The sequence below is a fragment of the Pseudophryne corroboree genome, chromosome 4 (assembly GCF_028390025.1).
Source record: "Pseudophryne corroboree isolate aPseCor3 chromosome 4, aPseCor3.hap2, whole genome shotgun sequence".
Lineage (NCBI taxonomy): Eukaryota > Metazoa > Chordata > Amphibia > Anura > Myobatrachidae > Pseudophryne > Pseudophryne corroboree.
In genome coordinates, this window is record NC_086447.1 from 582,225,034 (window position 1) to 582,244,550 (window position 19,517).

A 19,517-nucleotide genomic window follows, 5' to 3' on the forward strand; every position below is an offset into this window, starting at 1 on the left:
AGGTGTGCACACAAAAATGGGGTGTGGCTTTGTGACAACCAGGCCACGCCCCCATTGCATGATAGAGGCTTATTTCCGTTAACTACAGATCTTTTCTGGCTCTTTGCCTCTGACTGGTTGGCCACCCCTGCCCTAGGGGGTGACATCACTATTACAGGCAATCTGCTCCGTCTCCACATCATTTTTCTCCTCATACATGTTGACACAAAAGTACCGACATACAGCACACACACAGGGAATGCTCTGATAGAGGACAGGACCCCACTAGCCCTTTGGGGAGACAGAGGGAGAGTTTGCTAGCACACACCAGAGCGCTATATATATACAGGGATAACCTTATATAAGTGTTTTTCCCCTTATAGCTGCTGTATAGTTAATACTGCGCCTAATTAGTGCCCCCCTCTCTTTTTTTTAACCCTTTCTGTAGTGTAGTGACTGCAGGGGAGAGACAGGGAGCTTCCCTCCAACGGAGCTGTGAGGGAAAATGGCGCCAGTGTGCTGAGAAGATAGGCTCCGCCCCTTTTTCGCGGACTTTTCTCCTGCTTTTTTATGGATTCTGGCAGGGGTTAAATGCATCCATATAGCCCAGGAGCTATATGTGATGCATTTTTTGCCATCCAAGGTGTTTTTATTGCGTCTCAGGGCGCCCCCCCCCCCCAGCGCCCTGCACCCTCAGTGACCGAAGTGTGAAGTGTGCTGAGAGCAATGGCGCACAGCTGCAGTGCTGTGCGCTACCTTGTTGAAGACAGGACGTCTTCTGCCGCCGATTTTCCGGACCTCTTCTGCCTTCTGGCTCTGTAAGGGGGCCGGCAGCGCGGCTCTGGGACCCATCCAAGCTGGGCCTGTGATCGTCCCTCTGGAGCTAATGTCCAGTAGCCTAAGAAGCCCAATCCACTCTGCACGCAGGTGAGTTCGCTTCTTCTCCCCTTAGTCCCTCGATGCAGTGAGCCTGTTGCCAGCAGGTCTCACTGAAAATAAAAAACCTAATCTAAAACTTTCACTAAGAAGCTCAGGAGAGCCCGTAGTGTGCACCCTTCTCGTTCGGGCACAGAGATCTAACTGAGGCTTGGAGGAGGGTCATAGGGGGAGGAGCCAGTGTACACCAGATAGTCCTAAAGCTTTCTTTAGATGTGCCCAGTCTCCTGCGGAGCCGCTATTCCCCATGGTCCTTACGGAGTCCCCAGCATCCACTTAGGACGTTAGAGAAAAAGAGATAATATCCCAAACATTGATACATATGTAAAATCACACATACATACTGTCACACAGCTGAACACATACACGCACGCATACATTCACTCACATACATACAGTCACACACCTGTATACATACAAATGGAGCCGCGCTCATCTGAGGCGGTTCCATCGCAGCGTGACTAGGCGATCCGTCTGCCTAGTCACGCTGGGAGTCCACAGAGATGCTTCCATTTTGAGCGTCTCCGTCTGGGCGCGCGCGCGCGCGCCTGCCCGGACGGAGATGCTTTTCATTCAAGTGAACATATATACAGTACATACATACATAGTGACACACAAGCACACATACAGATATGTAGTCACACACCTATTCACATACAGTTACACACATGCACACATTCATAGACATATATAGTAGTTGCACACACATACAGTGCCCCTTCACTGTAACACACTCACTATTTAGGCTGTGCTGTTGCTCTTCTCTCCCCTCCTCTCTCCGATGGTGCTGGCTGGCCTGGCACTGAGTACTGTGCACTGTAGCTCCGCCCCCTTTTCGGACCTCCGGCTGTCACTTCATTTTCCACCTCAGCAGTGCATGTTTGTAAGTAAAGCAAAAAAAACAAGCAACTGGGCTAAACCATGTTGGATTGCTGGTGGGGCAGATGTAATATGTTCAGAGAGATTTAGATTTGGCTGGGGACTTCAAACTGAAATCTAAATTGCAGTGTAAAAACAAAGCTAACATTTGTGGGTTACATGCAAAAGCAGCTATAATTTACCCTGCACAGAAGATATAACCCAATATAACTAAACAGAAAGCAAAGCTGGGGATTAGGGCTACTGCCGACATCCCCAAAAAAACAACATTAGGCAGCCACCTCATGGGTGTGTTGGAAGCGCTGCTAATTACTTTTTAAAATGTTGACAGTTACATCCAACTCATTGATAACTTAAGTAATTTAATATTTCAAATAGAATTGGCTAGCTTTCTATGTAAGGGCAGATAGCGCAATGAACAGTTTCTGACTGCAATGCCACATGCAGTGGGTATGAATCCTGGGTGTGTCAGCATCTTGAAATGTAAGGACAGTGTGACTAACAAAGAGCTCTCAAGTTAAGTACATGAATGTTATATAGGTATTAGGGGCGGAAGGGGTGGTAGAAGGAGAAAGGGGCGATGTTATGGTTCTGTTCAGATTGCACCTGCTGTCAGCTGATCCATCTGTGTCTTCCTGTTCCTTAGGCTCTGTGTACATGCAGCTCTGCAGGTGCACAGGGTTTGTAATTGGAGTTAACACTCCCAGCCTAGCTTTTTTCATTGGTTAGTGTGGCTGTTATAAACCAGCCAGTGGAGATCTCCCATGCCAGTTATATGATTATAATTACTTTCTGCCAAGAACTACTGTACCGGGATTGCCTGGTTCTCTGAGTCCAAGCTCTAATTCATACTGAAAGTCTGGATTGCCGGTCAATGCCCTCCTGTCTTTGCCTGATCATGTTTCCAGGACTACTTTAGTTAAGTATTGCGAACTTTACCTATGCCTGGTGGATTTTTCAAGTACTCCATTTATGCTGAGAACACTGTATTTATTTGGTTACTGTGGACTAAAACTATGCTCTGTCACACACCCCAACATGACCCTCGCCAGGAGGGACAAAATACTCAGCTCCTGGATTTTCTCTTAATTCATGATTGCCGGCACCTGTGTTGAACAGGCTAGTGGATAAGAAAGGTATTTCAGCACAGATGATGGCAATTATAACTTAAGAGGGAAGTCCAGAAACAGAGCATTCTGTCCCTCCTGGAGAGGGTGATGTTGGGAGGTATGCTCTGTGGATTCTCAAGTTAACCTCTGCAAGCTCTCATTTGACTTTTGTGCTTTATATGCTTTTGCCATGTTATGCAGGATCACTACTTGGAAATAGATTCTGCAGTTAATTAAGTCATCACAAACTTCATCATTCCTGTGGAGGGTCATTGGGGCAGATGTATTAACCTGAAGAAGGCATAAGGGAGTGATAAACCAGTAATAAATGAAAGGTGCTAAACACACCAGCCAATCAACTCCTAGCTATTCATTTACATATTGGAGCTGATTGGCTGGTGCATTTATCACTAGTTTATCACTTCTCCAGGTTAATACATCTACCCCAGTGGTTCTCAAACTCGGTCCTCAGGACCCCACACGGTTCACGTTTTCCATGTCACCCGCAGCTGCACTGTGTATCACCAACTGTCACATTTTAAAAATCTACAGGTGACCTGGAAAACATGAACCGTGTGGGGTCCTGAGGACTGAGTTTGAGAACCTGTGATCTACCCCAATGATTGAGAACCTATAGTCTTAGGCAGTAGTAGCCAACCCTGGTCCTCAAGAGCTACCAACAGTTCACATTTTCCAGCTCACATAGCAGGTGCACAGGTGCAGTCATTACTCTGACACATTTTAAAACATTAACTGTTGATAGCTCTCGAAGACCAGGGTTGGCTACCACTTGTCTAAGGGGTCTATTTACTAAGCCCATGAGAGACAAAGTAGAGAGAGATAAAGTACCAGGCAATCAACTCCTAAATGCCATGTTACAGTCTATGTTGACTGTTGGTACTTTCTCTCTCCAAGGTTTAGTAAGTATAAGTCCCTGCCCTCTTGCTCACAGAAGGCCCTGGCCCTGTGCATTGGAAGAACAGAACTGTCATTTCTCACTGTGTGACTCCCACCTCCAGAACCCCTGCACTAAACAAAGAAATCCACAGGTCCTCCAGTATTGCCAATCTGTCCTTAGTAATGCCATATCAATAAGAAATACAAATGCTATAATTGCTGACCTTATCGAATCTTCAGATCTAGCCTGTATTACAAAGACACAGCACCTATCTTGGAAGCCCCAGTCCCAACCAATTACTCTGCAGTGGCAGATTTTACCTATAGGCTGAAGCCCCTCCCCCCCCCAGGTAAAATCCGCAAACTCAGCTCAGTCAGTGAAGCCAGATGCAGTCAGTGAGACTGCACTGGCTTTACTGTGTCTGGCAGTGACTTTCTATTGGAAGTCCTACCTGCCAATCAGACACTACAGGCAGTCCCATTTTGAGATGTTTCCTACCTCTGGGACTACCAGACTGGGCTGCGAATAGCAGAGAGCTGGCTTCCTGTAGAAGCGCAGCAAGCACCTTGCGAGCTCGGTGGCGAGCGCAGGGTGTCGTGGACACCGGCAAGAGGGAATAGTCCCACTGTCGAGATTCTAAGAGGGTGGGATGTAAGGGAAGGTAATGTGACAGGAGAACGCCGGTCACATAACTACATCCCTTTAGAGAAAGGTTTATTGTGTGCCATACGATTATGAAAAGCTCAAAACCAATCAATCCTATGATTACTCTCTGGCAATGCATTCCACTTCTCTGTCTGATGAACAGATAAACATAGAATGGTGCACAATCCTTTTAAGGTCATTAGGAATAATGTCCAATGGTAGCACCATTAGTACAGCTTCTACCCTGTTGCTAAATGCTAATACATGTACAGAAAACAGTTCTGTCATTATTTGTAGCAAGCATGGAACTAGTGAACACTATTTTGGATGTATTTGCGAGTGGTGGTTTATGCCAGACTTGTGTCTTTGGACTGCCAAAGGCAGCCTTAGGGTGAGTTGTACTAAGCCTTGGAGAGAGATACCAACCAGCTCCTAATCGTAATTTTTCAAACACAACCTGTAACATGGCAGTTAGGAGCTGACTGGATGGGATTTTCTCTCCGTCCACTTTATCCCCCCCTTTAGTTAGCAGCGGAATCACCCTGACAGCAGAAAGTAAGGGGCATATTTACTAAAGGTCAATTGTACTTAATTTCAAATCGGTGTTGTGTTGCAAGGTGCAAAAACACAACATCGATTTAGATCGATTCAGTATTGATAAAGAGCGATGAAAATAGACCTTTAGTAAATACACCCACTATGGGGGAATTCAATTGATCACGATAAAATAAGAATCTACTCACCGGTAAGTCTATTTCTCGTAGTCCGTAGTGGATGCTGGGAACTCCGTAAGGACCATGGGAAATAGACGGGCTCCGCAGGAGACTGGGCACTCTAAAGAAAAGATTAGGTACTATCTGGTGTGCACTGGCTCCTCCCTCTATGCCCCTCCTCCAGACCTCAGTTAGGGAAATTGTGCCCGGAAGAGCTGACATTACAAGTAAAGGAAATTTTGAATCCAGGGTAAGACTCATACCAGCCACACCAATCACACCGTACAACTTGTGATACCTTTACCCAGTTAACAGTATGAACAACAACTGAGCCTCACTCAACGGATGGCTCATAACAATAACCCTTAGTTAAGCAATAACTATATACACGTATTGCAGAAAGTCCGCACTTGGGACGGGCGCCCAGTATTCACTACGGACTACGAGAAATAGAATTACCGGTGAGTAAATTCTTATTTTCTCTGACGTCCTAGTGGATGCTGGGAACTCCGTAAGGACCATGGGGATTATACCAAAGCTCCCAAACGGGCGGGAGAGTGCGGATGACTCTGCAGCACCGAATGAGCAAACTCAAGGTCCTCCTCAGCCAGGGTATCAAACTTGTAGAACTTTGCAAATGTGTTTGAACCCGACCAAGTAGCCGCTCGGCAAAGCTGTAAAGCCGAGACCCCTCGGGCAGCCGCCTAAGAAGAGCAACTTGGAGTCCTCCAAGTCCCGAGTAGCCGCAGGCACCACAATAGGTTGGTTCAAATGAAACAAGGAGACCACCTTTGGGAGAAATTGGGGACGAGTCCTCAATTCTGCCCTGTCCATATGGAAGATCAGATATGGGCTTTTACATGACAAAGCCGCCAATTCCGACACACGCCTAGCCGATGCTAAGGCCAACAGCATGACCACTTTCCACGTGAGATACTTCAGTTCCACGGTCTTAAGTGGCTCAAACCAGTGGGATTTCAGGAAATCCAACACAACGTTAAGATCCCAGGGTGCCACTGGTGGCTTATTCACACATTTGCGCAAATATGTGTAACGAAGATCTCTGAATTCTGTTATCATGTGGAATTTATATCTGGTTACGGTTATGATTCAGGGTGCTGGGGGAAACAAATGGCTTTTTTTCTTGCTTAGAAATACCCCTCCCTTTCGAGCACCTGAATGATATCACTAAGCTAATTGAGCATCTACCAATATATGTGTTTGTTGTGAGAGGCAGAGAGGTTCCTGCATTAGGAGGAGGTGCAGGCCCTGACATGCCACAGGGAGCATTATGGGGTTGCTCCAAGGTAGGTAGCTCTTAGCTTAGACATATTGTAGTAAGGAGCCATTATCATGTGGCTCCTTGCTGGTTAATCTTAGACCCAGATTGGGGTAATGGAGGTGTGAGGTGTGGTGCCTCTGGACTGGCTGAGCTGGATGGCCTTAGTGTGGCATACCTTTACATTCTATTAACACTTTTCACTTATTAATTTCTTAACACTATTTATCTATTTTAATTGCATTTCATTTTGTATCACTTTCTCTATAGCTTCGGCTTCCTAAATAATAATTTATTAACACTATAGTTTTTTCACTGGTATGCTGCGCTGGGCTTTCTGGCTTATGCTGGTGTTTTGGGGTGCCACACCATGCACCTAGATATAGCGCTAGGGACCCCAAATATACAGAGACGCCTTGATGCGGCTTTGGGGCTTATTCACACATTTGCGCAAATATGTGTAACGAAGATCTCTGAATTCTGTTATCATGTGGAATTTATATCTGGTTACGGTTATGATTCAGGGTGCTGGGGGAAACAAATGGCTTTTTTTCTTGCTTAGAAATACCCCTCCCTTTCGAGCACCTGAATGATATCACTAAGCTAATTGAGCATCTACCAATATATGTGTTTGTTGTGAGAGGCAGAGAGGTTCCTGCATTAGGAGGAGGTGCAGGCCCTGACATGCCACAGGGAGCATTATGGGGTTGCTCCAAGGTAGGTAGCTCTTAGCTTAGACATATTGTAGTAAGGAGCCATTATCATGTGGCTCCTTGCTGGTTAATCTTAGACCCAGATTGGGGTAATGGAGGTGTGAGGTGTGGTGCCTCTGGACTGGCTGAGCTGGATGGCCTTAGTGTGGCATACCTTTACATTCTATTAACACTTTCCACTTATTAATTTCTTAACACTATTTATCTATTTTAATTGCATTTCATTTTGTATCACTTTCTCTATAGCTTCGGCTTCCTAAATAATAATTTATTAACACTATAGTTTTTTCACTGGTATGCTGCGCTGGGCTTTCTGGCTTAGGCTGGTGTTTTGGGGTGCCACACCATGCACCTAGATATAGCGCTAGGGACCCCAAATATACAGAGACGCCTTGATGCGGCTTTGGGGCTTATTCACACATTTGCGCAAATATGTGTAACGAAGATCTCTGAATTCTGTTATCATGTGGAATTTATATCTGGTTACGGTTATGATTCAGGGTGCTGGGGGAAACAAATGGCTTTTTTTCTTGCTTAGAAATACCCCTCCCTTTCGAGCACCTGAATGATATCACTAAGCTAATTGAGCATCTACCAATATATGTGTTTGTTGTGAGAGGCAGAGAGGTTCCTGCATGAGGAGGAGGTGCAGGCCCTGACATGCCACAGGGAGCATTATGGGGTTGCTCCAAGGTAGGTAGCTCTTAGCTTAGACATATTGTAGTAAGGAGCCATTATCATGTGGCTCCTTGCTGGTTAATCTTAGACCCAGATTGGGGTAATGGAGGTGTGAGGTGTGGTGCCTCTGGACTGGCTGAGCTGGATGGCCTTAGTGTGGCATACCTTTACATTCTATTAACACTTTTCACTTATTAATTTCTTAACACTATTTATCTATTTTAATTGCATTTCATTTTGTATCACTTTCTCTATAGCTTCGGCTTCCTAAATAATAATTTATTAACACTATAGTTTTTTCACTGGTATGCTGCGCTGGGCTTTCTGGCTTATGCTGGTGTTTTGGGGTGCCACACCATGCACCTAGATATAGCGCTAGGGACCCCAAATATACAGAGACGCCTTGATGCGGCTTTGGGGCTTATTCACACATTTGCGCAAATATGTGTAACGAAGATCTCTGAATTCTGTTATCATGTGGAATTTATATCTGGTTACGGTTATGATTCAGGGTGCTGGGGGAAACAAATGGCTTTTTTTCTTGCTTAGAAATACCCCTCCCTTTCGAGCACCTGAATGATATCACTAAGCTAATTGAGCATCTACCAATATATGTGTTTGTTGTGAGAGGCAGAGAGGTTCCTGCATTAGGAGGAGGTGCAGGCCCTGACATGCCACAGGGAGCATTATGGGGTTGCTCCAAGGTAGTTAGCTCTTGGCACAAAAGAGGGCTGAACATGCAGCACTCTCTTAACAAATGTCTGACCCTCAGGCAGTGAAGCCAATTCTTTTTGAAAGAAAATGGATAGGGCCGAAATCTGTAGGGGCCTTCCTGGCCTCACACCAAGCAACATATTTTCGCCATATACGGTGATAATACTTTGCTGTCACGTCTTTCCTAGCCTTTATCAGCGTAGGAATAACTTCATCCGGAATGCCTTTTTCCGCTAGGATCCGGCGTTCAACCGCCATGCCGTCAAACGCAGCCGCGGTAAGTCTTGGAACAGACAGGGTCCTTGTTGCAGCAGGTCCTGTCTGAGAGGCAGAGGCCATGGGTCCTCTGTGCGCATTTCTTGCAGTTCCCGGTACCAAGTCCTTCTTGGCCAGTCCGGAACAATGAGTATTGTTCTTATTCCTCTCTTTCTTACTATTCTCAGTACTTTTGGTATGAGAGGAAGAGGAGGAAACACATATACCGACTGGTACACCCACGGTGTCACTAGGGCGTCCACAGCTATCGCCTGAGGGTCCCTTGACCAGGCGCAATATCTTTTTAGCTTTTTGTTGAGGCGGGACGCCATCATGTCCACCTGTGGCAGTTCCCATCGGTTTACAATCAGTTGGAAGACTTCTTGATGAAGTCCCCACTCTCCCGGGTGGAGGTCGTGTCTGCTGAGGAAGTCTGCTTCCCAGTTGTCCACTCCCGGAATGAACACTGCTAACAGTGCTTGCACGTGATTCTCCGCCCATCGAAGAATCTTTGTGGCTTCCGCCATTGCCATCCTGCTTCTTGTGCCGCCCTGGCGGTTTACATGGGCGACCGCCGTGATGTTGTCTGACTGAATCAGCACTGGCCGGTTTCGAAGCAGGGGCTCTGCTTGACTCAGGGCGTTGCAAATGGCCCTTAATTCCAGTATATTTATGTGTAGAGAAGTCTCCAGACTTGACCACAGCCCTTGGAAGTTTCTTCCCTGAGTGACTGCCCCCCATCCTCGGAGGCTTGCATCCGTGGTCACCAGGACCCAGTCCTGTATGCCGAACCTGCGGCCCTCGAGAAGGTGAGCACTCTGCAGGCACCACAGAAGAGACACCCTGGCCCTTGGGGACAGGGTGATCAGCCGATGCATCTGAAGATGCGATCCGGACCACTTGTCCAACAGATCCCACTGAAAGATCCTCGCATGGAACCTGCCGAAGGGAATGGCTTCGTATGAAGCCACCATCTTTCCCAGAACTCGCGTGCAGTGATGCACCGATACCTGTTTTGGTTTCAGGAGGTCCCTGACCAGAGATGCTAATTCCTGGGCCTTCTCCACCGGGAGAAACACTTTCTTCTGTTCTGTGTCCAGAATCATGCCCAGGAAAAGCAGACGCGTCGTAGGAATCAGCTGCGACTTTGGAACATTCAGAATCCAGCCGTGCTGTTGCAACACTTCCTGAGAGAGTGCTATGCTGATCAACAACTGCTCCCTGGACCTCGCCTTTATGAGGAGATCGTCCAAGTACGGGATAATTATAACTCCCTTCTGCCGAAGGAGTATCATCATTTCGGCCATTACCTTGGTAAATATTCTCGGTGCCGTGGACAGGCCAAACGGCAAAGTCTGGAACTGGTAATGACAGTCCTGTACCACAAATCTGAGGTACTCCTGGTGAGGTGGGTAAATGGGGACATGCAAGTAAGCATCTTTGATGTCCAGCGACACCATAAAATCCCCCTCTTCCAGGCTTGCAATAACCGCTTTGAGCGATTCCATTTTGAACTTGAATTTCTTTATATAAGTGTTCAAGGACTTTAAATTCAGAATGGGTCTCACCGAACCGTCCGGTTTCGGTACCACAAACATTGTGGAATAGTAACCCCTTCCCTGTTGAAGGAGGGGGACCCTGACAATCACTTGCTGGAGGTACAGCTTGTGAATTGCCGCCAGCACTACCTCCCTTTCCATGGGGGAAGCTGGCAAGGCTGATTTGAGGTAACGGCGTGGGGGAGTCGCTTCGAATTCCAGCTTGTATCCCTGAGATACAATTTGTATAGCCCAGAGATCCACCTGTGAGTGAACCCACTGGCTGCTGAAGTTTCGGAGACGCGCCCCCACCGCACCTGGCTCCGCCTGTGGAGCCCCAACGTCATGCGGTGGACTTAGTGGAAGCAGGGGAGGACTTTTGTTCCTGGGAACTGGCTGCATGGTGCAGCTTCTTACCTCTACCCCTGCCTCTGGCAAGAAAGGATGCACCCCTGACCCTCTTGCCTTTTTGGGAACGTAAGGACTGCATTTGATAATACGGTGCTTTCTTAGGCTGTGAGGAAACCTGAGGCAAGAAAGTGGACTTTCCAGCTGTCGCTGTAGACACGAGGTCCGACAGACCGTCCCCAAACAATTCCTCACCCTTATAAGGCAAAACCTCCATGTGTTTTTTAGAATCAGCATCTCCTGTCCATTGCCGAGTCCATAAGACCCTCCTGGCAGAAATGGACATAGCATTAATTCTAGAACCCAGCAGGCAAATGTCCCTCTGAGCATCTCGCATATATAAGACGACGTCTTTGATATGGCCCAGGGTTAGCAAAACAGTATCTCTGTCGAGGGAATCTATGTCATCTAGCAGAGTATCTGTCCACGCTGCTACAGAACTACACATCCAGGCTGAAGCAATAGCAGGTCTCAGTAGAGTACCAGAGTGTGTATACACTGACTTCAGGATAGCTTCCTGCTTTCTATCCGCAGGCACCTTTAGGGCGGCCGTATCCTGAGACGGCAGGGCCACCTTTTTAGATAAGCGTGTCAGCGCCTTGTCCACCCTAGGGGATGTTTCCCAACCTAACCTGTCCGTTGGCGGGAAAGGGTACGCCATCAGTAACCTCTTAGAAATCACTAATTTCTTATCAGGGGAACTCCACGCTTCTTCACACAATTCATTTAATTAATCAGATGGGGGAAAAGTCACTGGTTGCTTTTTCTCCCCAAACATATAAACCCTCTTGGTATTAACCGGGTTACTCTCAGAAATGTGTAATACATCTTTCATTGCAATAATCATGTATCGGATGGCCTTGGTCACTTTAGACTGTAAATGTGCCTCATCATCGTCGACACTGGAGTCGGACTTCGTGTCGACATCTGTGTCAACCATCTGAGATTGAGGGCGTTTATGAGCCCCTGACGGTTTCTGAGTCGCCTGGGCAGACGCAGGCTGAGACCCCGGCTGTCCCAAGGCTGCAGCGTCATCAAACCTTTTATGTAAGGAGTTTACATTGTCATTTAAGACCTTCCACATATCCATCCAATCAGGTGTCGGCCCCGACGGGGGCGATACCAAACTTATCTGCCCTTGCTCCGCCTCCACGTAACCTTCCTCATCAAACATGTCGACACAGCCGTACCGACACACCGCATACACACACAGGGAATGCTCAGACTGAGGACAGGACCCCACAAAGTCCTTTGGGGAGACAGAGAGAGAGTATGCCAGCACACACCACAGCGCTATATAACACAGGGATTTTCACTACTAATAAGTGATATACCCAATAGCTGCTTTTTTTGTATTCTTTGCGCCTAAATTTATGTGCCCCCCCTCTCTTTTTAACCCGTCTTGTACCTGGATACTGCAGGGGAGAGCCTGGGGAGCTGCCTTCCAGCGGAGCTGTGAAGAAAAAATGGCGCTGGTGTGCTGAGGAAGAAGGCCCCGCCCCCTCAGTGGCGGGCTTCTGTCCCGCTTTCAGTGTAAAATAATGGCGGGGGTTTTTACATATATACAGTGCTAGACTGTATATATGTATTTTTATGCCAAAGGTACTTCAATTGCAGCCCAGGGCGCCCCCCCCCCCCCCCCCCCCAGCACCCTACAGTGACCGGAGTGTGTAAGTGTAATGGCGCACAGCTGCGGTGCTGTGCGCTACCTTAATGAAGACAGGAATCTTCAGCCGCCGATTTCGTCGTCTTCTAGCTTCTGTTCTTCTGGCTCTGCAAGGGGGACGGCGGCGCGGCTCCGGGAACGGACGATCGAGGACAGGTGCCTGTGTTCGAACCCCCTGGAGCGAATGGTGTCCAGTCGCCTAAGAAGCACAAGCTAACTGCAAGCAGGTAGGTTTGCTTCTCTCCCCTTAGTCCCAAGTAGCAGTGAGTCTGTTGCCAGCAGAAGCTCACTGAAATTAAAAAACCTAATAAATACTTTCTTTACTAGTAAGCTCAGGAGAGCCCACTAGGAGCACCCAGCTCTGGCCGGGCACAGATTCTAACTGAGGTCTGGAGGAGGGGCATAGAGGGAGGAGCCAGTGCACACCAGATAGTACCTAATCTTTTCTTTAGAGTGCCCAGTCTCCTGCGGAGCCCGTCTATTCCCCATGGTCCTTACGGAGTTCCCAGCATCCACTAGGACGTCAGAGAAACTTGAATGTTTTTAGTAAGCAATCCAATTAAAGTCTGTTTTTCGTGCAAAAATGTACCCGCTATCGTGCGAAAAACCTGATCCATGTGTTTTAACGATCATGGCTGTGAAAAAAAACCCTAACATTTATCACAGATTTTGTTTCTCCTGCATCCGGGCAGGTGAAACAAAATCCCTATCGGCAGCTACTGAATTACCCCCTCGGAATCGCAGTGGTAATTTACTGAAGCTAATTGAATTCCCCCCTAAGTATGCACTTTGGAAGCTTATCTAAGTCTACCAGTGAAAGTGAAGGCATTTCACCACGTGCTTCTTCTAAGCTTCATAAATAAGTTCCATTATGAAAATAACCAGATTGGATACATAAAGCATTTGAGGGGGTTCATACAAATGACTTGAGCACAAAATTAAGGAAATATTTATTGTTGTTATAAGAGCAAACTTTATAACTTTAATAAACAATCCTTGATAAGCTCATTGAATTGTCTGTCTTCAATCTCTTTCCCTGTGTTTAGACCTCTCTTTATACTGCTTTGGGCTTCTCTCTCTCTTTTTGTCTCTGTCTCTTTCCCTTTTTTCTTCTCTGAACTTGTCTTTTGAGCTATGATAGTTGCTACGTTCTCGAGAATGACTGCGTCTCCTGGATTCCTTCTTATCATTCCTTCTCTTCTCTCTACAGTAATCTTCCTCATGTCTCCGATGGCGGGCATCCTTCTCAGGCTCCTGCAACAAGGGAAACCATTATTAAAAGCTTACAAACATTATTCCAATTGTTTTATAATACACTGATCCCTCATTATAACACTCCCTTTACACCTTTGACTTACCAAAAGATGCACTACATGAACATGTATTCAATATTATATATAAACGGTCCATAACACACTGAAAAAACCACGTTGAGTTTGTGTACAATTGTTAGTTTGAAATGAAAAATTTCTTACAAGACCTTTCCTGAACACTAGTACAGAGGTTTCCTCACACACCTAGCCTAATACACCATGTGGCATAAGTGAGCTATACCAAGTGGTGTAACTTTTTTTTCTCAAATGTGCATCTTAGATCGCAATGTGACAAACCCCTTCACGAGGCGTTGGGTATGGTATGCTGGCGGCTGGGATCCCAGCTGTCAGCATACTGACGCCGGGATCCCAGACCCAGAATGCCATCATGGGGACGAGTGCAACAAGTCCCTTGCGGGCTCGGTGACTTACTGCACTCGCCACAGGTTCTATTCCCATTCTATGGGTGTCGTGGACACCCACGAGTGGGAATAGCCCGTTAGCTGGGATTCCGGCTGTCTACATTGTCAGTGGTCGGGATTCCGGCGTCTGTATCCCGACCGCTGGGATCCAGAATACCGGCAATGTAACCGCATCCCCTTCACAAGACTGCACTGATTCATTTCATATGATACCCTTGTGATGCGGTAACATAGGGACCAGGGCCAAATATACTACAGTATTATGTTCTATGTACCACCTTGATAAAGGGGCGCTGCAGCCCCGAAATGTTGGATTGCTATGTGTTGCGTGTAAATACACGATTTTTGCTTTAAGTCATCGAGAGGTCATGTAGCTCCAAAATCTGAAGAATTAAAAAAAGGGTGCAGTGGTAGGGGTTTATTCAGTAAAACGAGTTTTATGGTAAGAACTTACCTTTGTTAAAACTCTTTCTGCGAGGTACACTGGGCTCCACAAGGAATGGACAATGGGGTGTAGAGTAGGATCTTGATCCGAGGCACCAACAGGCTCAAAGCTTTGACTGTTCCCAGAATGCATAGCGCTGCCTCCTATATCACCCCGCCTCCCTGCACAGGATCTCAGTTTTTAGTTAACCAGTCCAATGCAGTAGCAGGAAAAGAGACGACAACGGTTAGTAGCCACAACACCGCATTCTCATGACAGGAGACGTGTCAGCGGCTAATGCCATACCAACCCAAAGAAGCTAAGTGCGTCAGGGTGGGCGCCTTGTGGAGCCCAGTGTACCTCGCAGAAAGAGTTTTAACAAAGGTAAGTTCTTACCATAAAACTCGTTTTCTGCTGCGGGGTACACTGGGCTCCACAAGGAATGGACAATGGGGATGTCCTAAAGCAGTTCCTTATGGGAGGGGACGCACTGTAGCGGGCACAAGAACCCGGCGTCCAAAGGAAGCATCCTGGGAAGCGGCAGTATCGAAGGCATAGAACCTTATGAACGTGTTCACAGAGGACCACGTAGCCGCCTTGCACAATTGTTCAAGGGTCGCACCACGTTGGGCCGCCCAAGAAGGTCCAACAGATTGAGTAGAATGGGCCTTAATGTGATCAGGAGCAGAGAGACCAGCCTTCACATAAGCATGTGCAATCACCATTCCAATCCATCTGGCCAGAGTTTGCTTGTGAGCAGGCCAGCCCCGTTTGTGAAACCCAAACACAACAAAAAGAGAATCAGATTTCCTAATAGGAGCAGTTCTCTTCACATAGATACGGAGAGCCCGTACCACATCCAAAGACCGCTCTTTGGGAGACAGATCAGGAGAAACAAGTGCTGGAACTACAATCTCCTGATTAAGGTGGAACGAAGAAACCACCTTAGGTAGATAGCCGGGACGAGTCCTAAGAACCGCCCGGTCACGGTGAAATATCAGATATGGGGAACTACAGGACAAGGCACCCAAATCAGACACTCTTCTAGCTGAAGCAATAGCCAGCAGAAACACCACCTTAAGGGAAAGCCACTTAAGGTCCGCTGAACCAAGAGGTTCAAACAGAGACTCTTGTAACGCCTCCAAAACCACCGACAAGTCCCAAGGAGCCACAGGCGGGACATAGGGAGGTTGGATACGCAACACGCCCTGAGTAAAGGTATGCACATCAGGTAAGGTCGCAATTTTTCTCTGAAACCACACCGACAAGGCAGATATTTGAACCTTGAGGGAGGCCAGACGCAGGCCTAAGTCCAGGCCCTGCTGCATCAGATCTACGTCTGGAAGGCCCCACCTTTCCACTAGGAGTTGAAACACTTCTGGATGGAGGCCCCACTCGCCGGCATGCACGTCCTGACGACTGAGAAAGTCCGCTTTCCAATTCAGGACTCCCGGAATGAATATGGCCGGTAGATGGCGTTCTGCCCACTGTTGAATCCGTGAGACTTCCTTCATTGCCAGGCGGCTTCGAGTGCCGCCTTGATGATTTATGTAAGCCACTGTGGTGGCGTTGTCCGACTGTACTTGAACAGGACGGTTCTGAATTAAATGCTGGGCTAGGTTCAAGGCATTGAAAACCGCCCGCTACTCCAGAATATTGATCGAGAGGAGGGACTCCTCTTTGGTCCACCGCCCCTGAAGGGAGTGTTGCTCCAGCACCGCGCCCCAACCTCTTAGACTGGCATCTGTCGTCAACAGGACCCAGTTGTTGGTCCCGGAGCCATCAGAGCAGCGACAGATGGACCTCCGGAGTCAATTAGATCATTCGAGACCTGATCCGGAGAGGCAGGTCGTCCCATTTGGCTAGAATCAGCCTCTGGAGAGGGCCAGAGTGAAATTGAGCGTACTCCACCATGTCGAATGCTGACACCATGAGGCCCAGCACCTGCATCGCCGAATGTATCGACACTTGCGGATGAGATAGGAAGCAACGAATCCTGTCCTGAAGTTTCAGGACTTTCTCCTGAGACAGGAACAACCGCTGGTTGTGAGCGTCCAATAGTTCTCCCAGATGCACCATGCTCTGAGCAGGGATCAGGGATGACTTCTTCCAGTTGATGAGCCACCTGTGGGCTTGCAGAAACCAGACCGTCACATCTAGACGACTCAGGAGAAGTTCTGGGGAATTTGCCAGGATTAACAAGTCGTCCAAATACGACAGTTTCCTGACCCCTTGACGGCGGAGTACCACTGTCATCACCGCCATGACTTTTGTAAAGACTCGCGGAGCCGTTGTTAAACCAAAAGGTAACGCCCGAAACTGGTAATGGCAGTTGCCAATCGCAAATCTCAGGTATTGCTGATGAGACACTGCTATAGGAATATGCAGGTAAGCATCCTGTATATCCAGGGAGACCATGAAGTCCCCAGGTTCCAAGGCCAGAACTATAGAGCGAAGGGTTTCCATCTGGAACTTGGAAACCTTCACAAACCTGTTCAATGCCTTGAGGTTGAGAACGGGCCGGGAGGACCCATTCGATGTCGGGACTAGAAACAGCGGAGAATAGTACCCCCAGCCCCTCTGCGCAAGAGGCACCTGTACTACGACTCCTGTATCCAGGAGGGTCTGTACCACCGAATGTAGAGTGTTTACCTTTGTCTTGTCCAACGGGACTTCTGTCTGGCAAAATCGATGAGGGGGGTCGGTTTTTGAAGGCTATGGCGTAACCTCGAGTGACGACTTCCCGTACCCAGGCATCTGAAGTGGTCTTCAACTATTCCTGGGTATACCCTAGAAACCGGCCCCCCACCCTGGGATCATCCAGAGGGAGGCCCGCCCCGTCATGCGGCAGGCTTATTTGTCTTGGAAGCTGGCTGACGGGCCGCCCAGGCTCTTTTGGGCTTTGGCTTACCAGGTTTGGAAGTACGGGCCTGCTTGTTGTACGCCTGACCTTTTGCTTTACCTGAAGGACGAAAGGGGTGAAAGGAAGTACCTTTAGCCTTCGACACAGAAGGAGCAGTACTTGGCAGACACGCAGTTTTGGCAGTAGCCAAGTCAGCCACAATCTTATTTAAATCCTCCCCAAACAGAATATCTCCCTTAAAAGGGAGTACCTCCAGGGTTTTTCTAGAGTCCAGATCCACAGACCAGGATCTCAGCCACAATATCTGGCGAGCCAGGACTGACGTAGTAGAGGCCTTGGCTGCCAGGATACCGGCATCAGAAGCTGCCTCTTTTAATATAACGAGAAGCTGTGACAATATAAGACAAGCATTGCCTAGCATGGTCAGAGGAGATTTCACCATCTAACTCCAAGGCCCATGCTTCAATGGCCTCTGCAGCCCAAGTAGCTGCAATAGTGGGCCTTTGTACAGCACCCGTGAGGGTGTAAATTGCTTTCAGACAACCCTCCCATCCGTAGGCTCAGTTAGAGACGTGACGGTGGTGACCGGTAGAGCTGAGGAAACCACCATCCTAGCCACATGTGAGTCCACTGGAGGAGGCGTTTCCCAATTCTTAGACAGCTCCGGGGCGAGGGGATAGCGAGCCAGCATCTTCTTTTGAGGCACAAACTTCGTACCCGGGTTTTCCCAGGGTTCCTGACGTATATCAATTAGGTGGTCAGAGTGAGGTAAAACTTGTTTAATCACCTTCTGATGCTTGAACCTATCTGGTTTCTTAAGAGGAACGGATAGCTCGGGATCATCCGTAATCTGTAAAATTAACTTAATAGCCTCCAAAAGATCAGGAACATCCACATGTGAACTACCCTCCCCATCAGCCGTATCTGAGTCAGAACCTGTGGGGTCAGTGTAAGTGCCGTCTTCATCAGACAAGGTGTCAGTGACAGCAGTGGATTGTGAGGAGACAAGTGCTCGCTTGGAGGACCCCTTGGACGTAGGCGAGCGACGGTCAGACTTTTTAGTAGTCAGGGACTGGTTCAACTTCTTTATTTGAGCAGATAAATCGTCCGCCCACGGCGGGTTAGCTGCAGGGACCACAAACGGTTGCACCGGCATTGGGGGTCCCATAGGGGGTGTTAGTTTATGAACTAGCGTATGCAGAAGCATGGGAAAAGCGGCCCACGGCTGGTCATTATTTGCCCCCGTTGCCACCGTCTCACTGGGGGGCAAGGAGTCCCCAGAGCCCAAATCTGCTATATTCTCCTCATAGGTATCTGCGGCTTCAGCAACACCGGCAGTGTGTTCAGCCCCAGAACCATTACCCTTATAAGCAGACATGATATAACTTGCAATATCAGGTAACACAGTACAATTTGTCAGCAGCACAATACCTCTAGCCCAAACCCCTGCGCAGTGTAGTCAGCACCAGCAGAGATAAAGGAGAGATATGGTCACTAAATCACAGAGAAAAATACGTAATACAGTATATCTTTGTGAAAATACTATATTAGATAAAACCTGACGCACCAAGCCCCCTCAGGTTATAGAATATAGGGATAGCAGGTTGAGTGAAAGACACGAAATGGACACCACTCAGCTATCAAATGCACACACAAATAGTCACAGTCTGTACAATGCAGAGGTTATTACTAACAATAATACTGCACTGGACTAGCTTACACAGCTATATAACAATAGATATAACAGTACACATAAGAACTGGATGTATATCACAGGGTAATTGTACTAGGAAACCCTGACTAAGTCCACTCTTTCTTACTAACACTGACTAAAAATAAGAATTTACTTACCGATAATTCTATTTCTCGGAGTCCGTAGTGGATGCTGGGGTTCCTGAAAGGACCATGGGGAATAGTGGCTCCGCAGGAGACAGGGCACAAAAAGTAAAGCTTTAGGATCAGGTGGTGTGCACTGGCTCCTCCCCCTATGACCCTCCTCCAAGCCTCAGTTAGGATACTGTGCCCGGACGAGCGTACACAATAAGGAAGGATTTATGAATCCCGGGTAAGACTCATACCAGCCAC

General features: G+C 47.8%; 1 protein-coding gene across 1 annotated transcript in view; it reads right to left on the reverse strand.

Annotated features, from left to right (window-relative positions):
• Positions 1 to 13,343: 13,343 nt before the first annotated feature.
• PPIL4 (peptidylprolyl isomerase like 4) overlaps positions 13,344 to 19,517 on the reverse strand; it is a 209,578-nt gene continuing 203,404 nt past the window's right edge. Inside the window, exon 13 of the mRNA XM_063917508.1 lies at positions 13,344 to 13,664. Within this exon, the coding sequence (XP_063773578.1) occupies positions 13,434 to 13,664 (231 nt within the window). The 3' untranslated portion in view covers positions 13,344 to 13,433. The remainder of the gene's footprint in view (positions 13,665 to 19,517) is intronic.